At 33.3% G+C, this 12,573-nt stretch overlaps 2 protein-coding genes across 3 annotated transcripts in view; one reads left to right on the top strand and one right to left on the bottom strand.

Moving 5' to 3' along the window:
- The window catches only part of mthl1 (adhesion G-protein coupled receptor methuselah-like 1), a 68,106-nt gene that overhangs the window by 22,094 nt on the left and 33,439 nt on the right, over positions 1-12,573 (top strand). For both annotated transcript variants that reach the window (XM_081985871.1, XM_081985870.1), the window contains one exon: positions 9,533-9,611. In XM_081985871.1, coding sequence (XP_081841997.1) covers positions 9,533-9,611 — 79 coding nt within the window. The remainder of the gene's footprint in view (positions 1-9,532; positions 9,612-12,573) is intronic.
- Positions 1-12,573, bottom strand: part of LOC145733190 (chymotrypsin B-like) — a 71,653-nt gene that overhangs the window by 58,857 nt on the left and 223 nt on the right. The window lies entirely within an intron of this gene.

The following is a 12,573-nucleotide window of genomic DNA, read 5'->3' as shown; positions in this document are numbered from 1 at the left end:
TTTGGAAGACCGGGGGATTCTTAGCACCCTCTCCCCATTTAAGGGGTGCCCGGGACTGAGGGCCGTTTCTTGATTTTGTGTATCCATTGTGATGTCTTGGGGAATATATATAAGACAGGTAGTTTCCCGTTGCTTTCCTGACTATATTTTTCAGCCGCTCCTACGTGGAGAACAGACGCTGTCGGATTACCGCTCCTAACATGGAGGCCGTCGTATCCTAGGTGCTAGTTTTGGTCCGCCCCGAGTATTTGATTTCCTCGGTACCACCCATATCTGGGAGGCATTCCCCTATCCGCCACCTGGGGAGGCGCCCGATGGGGGACTAGCAACCCCGCACGGGGCTACTACTAGACACTACAGGGTGGAAATACAAAAAGCTTGAAAGATGCCGAAGAAAACACGTAATCCCAGTTTAACCACATGGGCGTGAAGATAATCACAGAGCAATCTCGTGACTAAACTAATTTTCAGTTCTCACGAGGATGCTTTTTGTAAACGCAAGGTCAAACTACACTAAAAAGATTCACATTTGTGGCAAACAAGTCAAATTATAAAAGTCTCTCCATAGATCGTTAATTTTGAAAAAACAGCATCTTCGTGCACAGCCCGAAGATTCCCCAGGCTTGTTAGTTCCTATAAAACCATTTTAAACGACTGCGTGTGTTCCTTGGAAGTTCTGGTTCAAGTTATGATAATTACTGGCAGTTAACAACTACTTAATGGCTTCTATTTATGTTGCATTAATCCAATAATATTTTATGAATTGTGATACATTTCAGTCGGGAAACTCATCTGGGTGCAATTGATATCTTAATAGAAATATGTACGTTTTGAGCGTCTTGAATCAAATTTATTGAAATTGAATTCGTTCCAGCTAATGAAAGTTGTTGGAGAGAAATCAGTTATTCTGTTTATGTTTATTGCAAAGCAGATAAAAATGAAGTGACAAATTAAGGTCAGTGATCAATTTTCTTCTAGAAAATTTCAATTCGTCAAGTTGCCCTGACATTCAAAAACATTTTTGGGAATGTAACCTTGTACTTAACATTATTTACATTTTTGATTCTGGGTCATGATCAAGTGATATACAAGCAGCTTTTAGCTTAAATATAGCATGGTGCTAAAAACCTGACATTTCAAGAAATTTAACTTGAATCTTGAAAAATTTGAGGTTTTAAAAGGCAAATCCTTCTAAAACATCATCATCATCATGAAAAATATTAAAATTTGCTATAAAGCAGTCAAATTTGGTAATCGTGCAGAATAGCGGAAACTTATTCACGCTTGATTCTACTATTTACCAGTAAAACTATTAACACTTTTGCAAAACAGTTCCGTAAAAAGTCACGACGTTTCTTCACCGGAATCGTTCACCAAAAGTCTATTTTCCCATTAGATACACCACTAAATGAAAATTACACGGCTTTAAAGTCTGTTTATAACCACTATCAAGATTTGAAATATTATTGTTACAACCGCTATCGGTTTATAGGATCGGTGATGCAGCAAATTTTTAATTACCTACCTCTCTTCAATCGTCTTTAACATTTACCATTTGGAACGAATTAAGTTTATTGGTCCTTTAATTGAATTAAGGTTCGATGTTTAATTTGTCCAATTTGAAATTGATTTTAATTAAACTCAAAAATGATAATTTGATTAGATGCTAACGGGCTCGTCTTTATAATTCAATCATCTTTTGATAGGTTATTTGACCGTCAATCAGTTTTATTATTTACTTCAGGGAACTTAGGCAGTAATCCATATTGGTTTGTGGGTAACTTTTATTGATACGTAAAAAAGTGATTCAATTAAGACCAACAACAATAATGCATTCTTTTGTGAACAATAGGCAGTTTACATCACTGCCTCCATATAAATGCCTCAAGGCCGTGGCGCAAACCATAAAGTTATGACGTGACCTTTTGCTGAAGAATGCATAAATTCTACTGATTGGGTGCTGGCTTGTGAGATTTATTGGAAATGTGTTCGAGTTATCTGAAGAGTAAGTGCCGAGTCTTCTACACGGTGGAAGATAAATTCAATCTTAGCCGAAGAGGTACTATCTCTTCGGTGTTTATCTATTCTCTATACCTTACCTGTTTGAAACCCTATCCGGCTGATTTTTCTTTGGGTTTTAAAGTTATAGTAAAGTCGTTTTGCTCAGTAGATAAGAACATACTCGAAGAGCCAGAGAGAAAATGGAAAGGATCCAAAAAAATTATTTCCAAGAAAAAACCAACTGACCAAAAATGTCATTCTGAACATTTTTTGAAACAAAGAGACATTTTTTATTTTTGATGTAAATTTTACAATATTTTAAGGAATATTTTGATTTAACTTGTTTTTAACTGCTATACTACGTGTGAGACTTGAAAATGTCAGTTTTGAAAATGCCACCTTTTAATATACTTTACAACTATCAAGGAGCCCAGTGAAACATTCTGAAGGAACTAGAGTTTGTGGAACAGAAAAGGATGCCTTTTCTAATAGAAAACACTGTCACAATGAAACAGCCCATATATTTACTTACTCCCAAGAAGAGTTTTTACAAGAACACTACAAAAACCAAGTTTATTCAAGCCAGTGGTTCTCGAAGAAACATGAATATAGAGTAAAGGTGTGTTTAGCAGAAGCTGACAAAGTGATTTACCTAATACTATAAAAAGGACTCTGGTAGAGGTATTAATGAGCTGCTAATACTAAATAGCTTATGTTTCAGGTACCTTTATTTGCCTAATCTGGAGTTTGCTTATCATGCTTTGAAAGGGTCCAAATTTAAAAAGTCCCATTATCAATTGCTCTAAAAGACTCTAAACAAAAGGTGTTTGAAGCTATGGTTATAATGGTGTTGTCAAAATCCATATGCAGAGTGTTGAAAAAAACAAATTTCTAATAAGTTTCAGGTAATATTAGAAAGATACAAGTTACTTAATACATAAATTTGATCAAATGCCATTATTTTGCAGAATTAGCCCTTATAAATTATATCTAGTATCTTCTCTGACTATAAGGCTAGAAACAGATGGTGCTACTGTTAAATACTTTTCCATCAGATAGTAGGTTAAATTACTATTTTAATTGTATTATTTACACACTATGAAATATACAAATAAAATCTTTAAAAAGTACACTCAAGTTTCTTTTTTATCTAAGAAGTCTAGTTTTCTTCATAAACAATCATAAAATTAGATAATTTCTTTAACTGAGGTACCTACCTGCTCTTACAATAAATTGAACTGAAATTGAAAAAACATGTTAAATAAATCACACAACAAAACCAAATTGATATGTATTTAATGCTGGGTAAATTTACAAAAGAAAATAAATAAGCAATCTATATCACAAAACCAAGAAGCAAGTTCTTAAAACACCAACAATTCTGTTATAAGTTAAAACACTGCTTTAGGATTTCATAGTCCTCAGGATACACACATTGCCTTTCCTTTCTTGCAAATTTTATGGAATAATTCTGGAAACGTTGGTATTGGGCTGTTAATGACTCGTTTGAAGGCACCTATCTGTGATGTTCTTTCCAGATAATTTAAATTGAATGTGGTTGTTGTTCCCAAGCCAAAGTTTGATTGGAACTTTCCGCCTTTGTTTACCACCAAATGTTGCAAGTTTTTCAGTTTGTAATAAACGACGTGCGAAAATTTCCATAACTCTAAACGTTTCCCCATTTTTGGGGTTTCGGCGACAGTAAAAAGCTCAAAATGTTAGTCTTGAACTGCTCTTTCACATTTCTGCTTTCTTGCAAATTTTCCGTAACAGTTTTCGATGTATTGGATGATTTTTTCTCTTGTAGACATTATGTGCTGGATGTTAAGCGATCTTTCGTTTTATGTTACATTTTAAGTTCATTAAAAAATAGCTACTGGAAGCGTATACTACAAAAAAGTAAATATTTCTGTCTGGTTAACTTTTTTCGGAGAAAAATTTTCTTAAAACTACTTTTATGATGGACTTATCCTTCATATATTCTTTATATCATATAGAAAAAAAATCGACCATAATTGTCTATAAGAACACTTGGTGGTCATCGAGCAGTGGTTGACTAAATGGTAACAGGAGAAAGCTGATCTTTAAAAGGAAGACGGTTCTTCACTTTCATTTTGAAAGTGAATGGATATCATCGCAGTTGTTCATGGTCGGTTGGGTCCTTCTCTTCGTATGAAGAACATATTTATTATACAGTGTGTCCATAAAGTATGGTATAAATTCGATTAAAATTCAGGAAATTATTTTTCAGAAAAATGCTCGGAAACGTGTGTTATTATTTTTAAACGTGCATCTGTTGATGAAAAAGCTTGATATACAGGCAAAATTTAGATATGGTTTTAATTATGGTTTCTACGTAAAATGGTGGGTATTTTTCATGTAGCATATCCTATGTCGATATTCAGCTGTTTTCGAGAAAATATAACATGTTTTGTTGAAAATAGTGTTCAATAATAATAAAAAACAGTACAACCTACACACAGACCAGGAAGAAGACCGAAATACCTTCGAAACAATAAATCACTTCGTTCCTGACAGGCTCGCGTTTCTTTGCACCTCCATAGTCGAAATTATCACGGAACGAGTACTTAAAAAGCACAAATTAGCCCATCAAGCATGACAAAATCATGTATCATTGCCAGTGGTATAAAGAGCCACACGCCGTTTGATTTATTAGCTGGAGCAGCCAAAGCGACTCACTTAACCTGGTCTGTGTCATATCGCTATGTCTATTTATGTTTGCGGAAATATTGTGCATAATACCGATGCAATATACCCGAGGGCGTTTAATATATGACCAGTTTTATTTATAGCTTATTTAAGTGGATTTAAAGCTGACCTGGGGTTGGCTTAAATATTAATGCCAGAATGGTTCAAAAATGTTGGGTTACAGCGAAACTTACATCTGCGTCAACAAAGAAAATTTCTGAAAGATTTGTTGTGTTTAATGTCCTGAAGAGAAAGTGGTGGAGTGGTTATAAAAATATTTATTTTACTGTGTTACCCATCCCCCATTTCCTTCAACACCCTGTGATACATAAGTCTGTCAAGGGATTAATATCTAAAAACCTCTCATATACAAATTCAATTAATTTACAATGTTGCCCGGTCTACTGTTAAAACGGTATGTCTACCGTTTTTGTGGTTTCTTTACCGTTCTCCTGTTTTTTTGTATATAATCTACCGTTTTTAATTAAATTGTCATTATGTTGGTTGTGAAACTTTTTATATACTTTTTCAGTTTATTGAATAAGAAATTTAATGAGGATTCTAAAAATGTCCTCCTACAACCACGTGATGCCTGTCACGAATGTCAAAATTTTACTAGAATTTGTAAGAATTACATTTTAACACAGGTTTCGAAACATGACGATTTTTTGAGATTTGTGACAGTTATTTTGACAATTGTCACTTCAGCGTCTAGTTAAATAGTGTTCTACACTCACGTTACAACTGCCACTAACGTCAAAACTGTCAAACTGTGTTCAAAAGTTGCAAAAGTAAGGGTTTAGAAACGTTTTCTTGTAGTATTTGATATAAAACGCGTTTTTGAGATTTTTGACGGTTATTTTGACAATTGCCACGTAACCTTCTAGCTGAATAGTGTTCTACACTCACGTGACAACTGCCACTAACGTCAAAACTGTCAAACTGTGTTTAAAAGTTGCGAAAATGAGGGTTTAGAGACGATTTCTTGTAGTATATGATATAAAACGTGTTTTTGAGATTTATGACGGTTATTTTGACAATTGCCACGTAACCTTCTAGCTAAATAGTGTTCTACAATCACGTGACAACTGCCACTAACGTCAAAACTGTCAAACTGTGTTTAAAAGTTGCGAAAATGAGGGTTTAGAAACATTTTCTTGCAGTATTTGATATAAATGTGTTTTTGAGTTTTATGACAGTTATTTTGACAATTGTCACTTTATCGTCTAGCTAAATAGTGTTCTACAATCACGTGACAACTGCCATTAACGTTAAAATTGTCAAACTGTGCTCAAAAGTTGCAAAAATCTAGGCTTAGAAAAGTTTTCTTTCAGAATTTGATATAAAACGTGTTTCTGAGAATAATGGCAGTTATTTTGACAATTGTCACGTGACCCTCTAGCTAAATAGCGTTCTAAAATCACGTGACAACTGTCACTAACGTCAAAACTACCAAACTACGCTCTAAAGTTGCAAAAATCAGGGTTTAGAAACATTTTCTGCAGTATTTGATATAAATGTGTTTTTGATATGTATGACAGTTATTTTGACAATTATCACTTCATCGTCTAGCTAAATAGTGTTCTACAATCACGTGACAACTGCCATTAACGTCAATATTGTCAAACTGTACTCAAAAGTTGCAAAAATTTAAGCTTAGAAAAGTTTTCTTGCAGTATTTGATATAAAACGTGTTTCTGAGAATTATGGCAGTTATTTTGAAAATTGTCACGTGACCGTCCTGCTAAATAGGGTTCTACAATCACGTGACAACTGCCACTAACGTCAAAATTGTCAAACTGTGCTCAAAAGTTGCAAAAATCTAGGCTTAGAAAAGTTGTCTTGCAGTATTCCATATAAAGAGTGTTTTTGAGATTTATGATTTTGACAATGGTCACGTGACTGCCTAGCTAAATTATCCTTTAAAACCATGTGATATCGGTCAGTAGTGTCAAAACTTAGAAAACAAATATTAATAAAGAAAAAATGAAGATCACTGATTAAAATTCTTGACTATTAAAATACACCCTGTATAATAATGTAAAATGAATGAATTTGTTTTTGCCTACCGTTTTTTGACTCATTATTCTACCGCCATTAAATGTTTTGACTTGGCAACCCTGCTAATTTAGTGAAAAGGAGTATACAATTTACCTTCTTTTGTTTTGGTAATCTAATGTCTTTTATTCGTCACAAATCAAATCTTCTTTGGTATAACATAATTTTCTTTTGTGCCAGTATATTAGGGAAGAAAAGCCAACCGAGGACAATATACTTTCGTAATCTGGCAAACTTTGTTAGTGTCACGACGTTTAGCTGCAGTTGAGGCCTTAATATGTAACTTCCTATGTCTGGAACCGTGGCTTGGAATGCAAGTGTGGCCTAATAAGCTTGAAATTGCATTTCTCCTTTTATTTATCCTTTTTGGTGAGTCTTGTATTAAATTAATAGTAGACAACAGATGTGGATTTTAGACTAACTTTACCATGATAATACATTATTCGAGATTCGCTCTCATATGTTAGTTCAAATCCTATCGATTGCAATTATCTCAATTTCATACTCCACTGCGTACAAGCCATATATCCATTCGATTTTAGTTCTTATCTGTATTTATTGTCTATTTATACTCTATATGTATGATACCAAAGCTGGAAATAGCATTTTACCAAGTCGCCTTTACACTAAATAAAAATGAGATTTTTACTGATTCCCGTCATCGATTTACGATTATCTTCATAATTGATATGTTTTCTTCTTGTTTCGTTAATAAAAATACTGTTGCGAGGATGCTTAATACGAGATAATTAATGGTCTATTAACGTTTGAATCACAGCAGAGCAATAAAAATAATAATGGTAATGATGTCTTGACTTATGAGTATCTTAGAGTATTCATGTTTGTAGATTATAAGAGTATTATATTGTAGTAACCCTGATAGTATAAAAATAGTCAGTTTCTTGGATCTAATTTTAGGATACTACAAAGTGTTATATTCTATTAATAAATTATTATTTCTATAAATTCAATCTTAAAATATTGTCCAAATGTTATCAAATTGACACTATGACAGTTTAACAGATGTTCTGTCAGTTATGACCGCGTTTACCCGGTTCTAAGTGAGCGTAAAAGCACCTCACTGGATCCAGAAAGTTATTCTGAACATTTCTGGCATCCTGCAAAATTTCCGTAACTTCAACCGTTTCCGAGATATTTATTTGACTTTTCTACTTTTTTTTGGAAATTGAATCAAAATTTTGAAAATTCAATATCTCAGCTAATTTGGGGTCTCAGTGACTGTAAAAAACTTGAAATGTTTGTCTCAAAATGCTCGATCACCTTATACTAACCACAACACGATTGAACATATACAGAGTAGGCAATCAAAAAAACAAAAAGTTAAATTTGACTGTATTTACCCAGTTCTAAGTGGGTGTTAAACTACTCCATTCGGTACAGAAGGTTATTCAGAACACATTTGGTGCCTTGAAAATATCCGTATCTCTAACCGTTTCCGAGATGTTCGACTTTTTTAATTTTTTTTTGGAAATTGCGTCAAAATGTTGAAAATTCAATATCCCCGTTATTTTTGGGGTTTCAGCGACTGTAAAAATATCAAAATGTTTGTCTTGAACTGCTCTTTCACTTCGTATTAACCGCAACATGATTAGACATATACCGGTAGTTCGAAAAACAGTTAAATTTAAAACTGACGTTTTGCAAGTTGTGATAGCGTTCATCCACTGGTTCCTAGTCCACTGGGTGCAGAAAGTAATTTTTGGTATCTTGCAAAATTTCCGTAGCTCTAATCGTTTTCGAGATATTTGACCAGTTTTACTTTTTTTTTAATTGCATCAAAATTTTGCAAAATTCCGTATCTGTCCCATTTTTGGAGACTGTAACATTCTCAAAATGTTCATCTTGAAAAGTTAAATTGGAAACTGACATTTTGCCAGTTGTAATCGTTTTTACCAAGTTCTAAGTAAGTGTAAACCTAATCAATTTGGTGTAGAAAATGATTCTGAAAATGTTTGGTATCGTGGAAAGTTTCTCTCTCTCTAACTGTTCTCGAGATATTCGATTTTTTAATTTTTTTTTTTGACAATGCTTAAAATTCTGTATTCCGTATCTTCACCGGTTTTGGAGTTTCAGCGACTGTTAAAAGTTCAAAATGTTGGTCTTGAACAGCTCTTTCACCTCATACTAACCGCGATACGATTGGACATATACAGTGTGTTCAAAAAATGAAAAGAAAACAGTTAAAATTTAAACTAACGTTTTGCCAGTTGTGTCGCGTTTTCCCGGTTTTAAGTTAAGCTACTCTACTGGCTGCAGAGTCATTCTGAACATTTTAATTATTTTGCAAATTTTCTATATCTCTAACCGTTTCAGAGATATTATTTGATACTGTTTCTACTTTTTAAAAAAAAAGTAGAAAAAGCCCAAAATGTTCGTTTTGAAATGCATTTTCACCTTCACCATAGGCAAGATGTTTAAATATGCCAAAGAAAACCACCTTAACTTACAAATCCAGCAAATACCCACAAAAAATTTGAATGCTGGTTTCTGCAGCAATGGTATTGAAATAACCAAAAAGTAAATTTGTTATTGTGTCCGTGAACTGCAAATTCAATATAACTTACATTCTAAACTACTTATTCCAGTTTAAACTTTACAATACCCTTCAATTTAAATTTTTTCTTTGTCACATAAATTGCACATTAATAAAAAGTGTCTAGTACAATTGGCAGCTCTTTTAACAATGCCCGTCTTTATTATCTTTTTTATTACTTAGTAAACTAAAAAGTGTTTTTTATTACAGCTGTGGCCATCCATTTCCTGTTTTTGGCGGCGTTCTTCTGGCTGAATACGATGTGTTTCAACATCTGGTGGACGTTTCGGTAAGTTCAACTAAACAAATTTTAAATACCCAATAAAAGTAAAACTATATAATAGTTTAAGTCGCTAAATTTTTACTGCGAACTGTCTCGCACAGTTAAAATGTATACTGCTCTTTAAACTTTTCATTACTGTGCATATAAATACGATCTCTTACTCTGTCCCCCTAAAAGGCAATTTAGAAATCTAACTCTCCCCCAAAAATTGACGATCATTTTACCCTTGAATATCTTTCAAGAAGGAAGTTGCAGATAGCTTTTTATACACTGTGAGTCATTCTTAAGTATCCCATCCCTTTGTACTGGGGGTGTCAACGATTTCTCTTTCATTCCAAATTCTTGCGTCAAGAACGGGCGTTCTTCAGACCAAATTTGGACTATTCGTACATCTTTCACACAAGTGAATGAATCCCCCTTTTTTCCATTTAGAGAGTTTAGAGCCATAAATAATGAATGAGATTCAGACTCTCAGCTTTCATTACACTGGCGCCTGATTACAAAACAAACATACTACACTTCCCCTTCTTTTGATGTGACAAAATGTAGAGGATTGTAGCCCCAGGGTCATGAAACTCGTTCTCCCTTCCCTTATCAGTGCAATCGCAAAATCTCCCCAAACAAGTGATCGTTTGTCAATTACATTTTCATCATTCCGGTTTAATGGGAAGTTAATCTATTTATATGGTTCATCAGAGACGAGAAAATTGGAATTGATGGCCCACAATTTGATCATAAATCAGTTCTGGATGACCAGGAAGATAGTGACAGGATCTGTAAATATTCACAATAATTTCAATCAAATTTTTTTGCTAAACTCACATGTAATATATATTCACAGTAAATGTCTGTGTTGCCAACACTTAAATGATACAATTTTCCTAAAAGATTTTTAAAAAGTTGGCAAATTTCACCAAAAAGTCCCCAGATTTTTTAAAAGTTTTTTGAACTTACTTTCTCATACTTTGCAAATCCACTTAAAATGCTATTATTACGTCTACTCGACATGGATTCACTGATCTTAAATCAAACAGAATTTTTAGAATAACTCACAAAGGGGCAAAATTCATGAACCTATAAAATTTACTTAAAATGATTTAAAATGGTATTGCTTTTGGGCATGTTTTTAGGTTGAGGAAGAAGAAGAAAAAAATGTTTTTTTTTACTTTTATAGCTTTATAGGGTGGTATTTGACAGTTTGCAGTATTTTGACATATGGAACTAACTCCAAAGAAAACCGTATTACGTCACGTTTGTCAAAAATCCTGCTCGTAGACCTCTAAAAAAATTTTGTTCAATTAATAATATGATTTACAACAAACTGTATTAACTATAACAGTGCTTTTAAGCAGGTTTTGTAGTTTTATGGAGGGCCATTTGACAGGTACAGACTTAAATATGTTCAAAATGAACCGCGTTACCTGTCAAAATTTAACTTCTGAACCTACAAAGTACATATAACGAAGTTTAACACTAATTTAAACGCTTTTCAAGTGATTTTTTTAGTTTAATAGCTCTAGGGATCCGATTTTGCCAGTTTGACACGTTGTGGCGATTTAAATTTGGTCCGAAACATAGATGTATGTTACAACTGTCAAAATTGTATTCATAGGCCTACAAACAAGTATTAAATATAATTTTGACTGATTGTACTGCCTTTAAGCAATTCCAATTTGATAGCTTGATGGAGTTGTATTTGACGAAAGGTACATTTTTTAGGTCAGAACTGTCAAAATTGTATTCATAGACCTATAAACAAGCATTAAATATGATTTATACTGATTGCACCAAGGATTGTACTGTTTTTAAGCAATGTTTTATAATTTGATAGCTTCATGGAGTTGTATTTGACAGTTACCACCAATGTAACAGATCATTACACGTCACAACAAACAAAAAAACAACCCATTAAACTATAAAATGCATGATAATATGATATATACTGATTGTATTGCTTTTAAACGAGTTTTGTTATTTTATAGCTTCATGGAGTGAAATTGAAATATGACTAAGGCCGAATTCGTTTTCACTCTCCATGGAGCGAGCAGATCGTGTTTGACGTAATTGACAATTGGTCAAATTATGGTTTTTTTCAAATTACGTCATTGTGACGTCAAAAACGCTCTGCTCGCTCCATGGAGCTCGAAAACAAATGCGCTCTAAACAAAAATTTGGAAGTAATTTTCGGACGTATAAAACGGCTCTGAGATTATTATTGAGACTGGTTAAACTAAAAAAAACTAAAACTATAAGGTACCGACAAAAGTAATGCTTCCTGGCAAACTACCTAGTTCCGCACTACTAACAAACATTTACATACGCAGCAGTAATCACAATAGATTTGCCAGACGAAACAGCACCCACACGTCTCATAATTACTCGAGTTGATTATCCGGGAATGAAACGTAAACTAATAAAACTCATGCTCGTGTTATAAACAAAACGAATCCATAAATCTGTCACAAATTTGTGCACTGGTTATCTGGAGAGTATAAACTTGAATGAGACGAGCAACTTTTCCACGATTTGTTATTGTCAGTTGTTTAATTCACTTTTATTCGCGAGGGTATTAATTTTCATTAAATTTTGCGAGCCAGTTTGACCAATATACAAATGAAGATAAGTTACTTAGTTTGTGCCAATTTAAACAACTGATACGATTAATTAAAACCCTTTCAAGGTTTATCTTTAAAAAAATTAAATTCGACTTAATAATTGCCAAAAAAAAACCACATTCATTATCCTGCAGTATTAATAATAATGATCAACCATAAATCGTAAAACCTGTTAATCCAGTGTGTGACTGAATGGACAGGTGATTCTAAAATGATATTTCTTTTGAACTCTTAATGAACTGCCTTATTATTACTTTGATAATATAGTTTCTTCATGCGAATGCACTTAATGGCTATCATCAAATTATCACTGTACTCAGTAACGTACTTGATGGCATGTTTGATCCAATTAA

Source organism: Ips typographus, linkage group LG8 (assembly GCF_016097725.1).
Source record: "Ips typographus isolate SLU linkage group LG8, UJ_Ityp_2.0, whole genome shotgun sequence".
NCBI lineage: Eukaryota > Metazoa > Arthropoda > Insecta > Coleoptera > Curculionidae > Ips > Ips typographus.
Note: the sequence above shows the minus strand (reverse complement) of the source record. Positions and strands in the feature narration are given on the sequence as shown.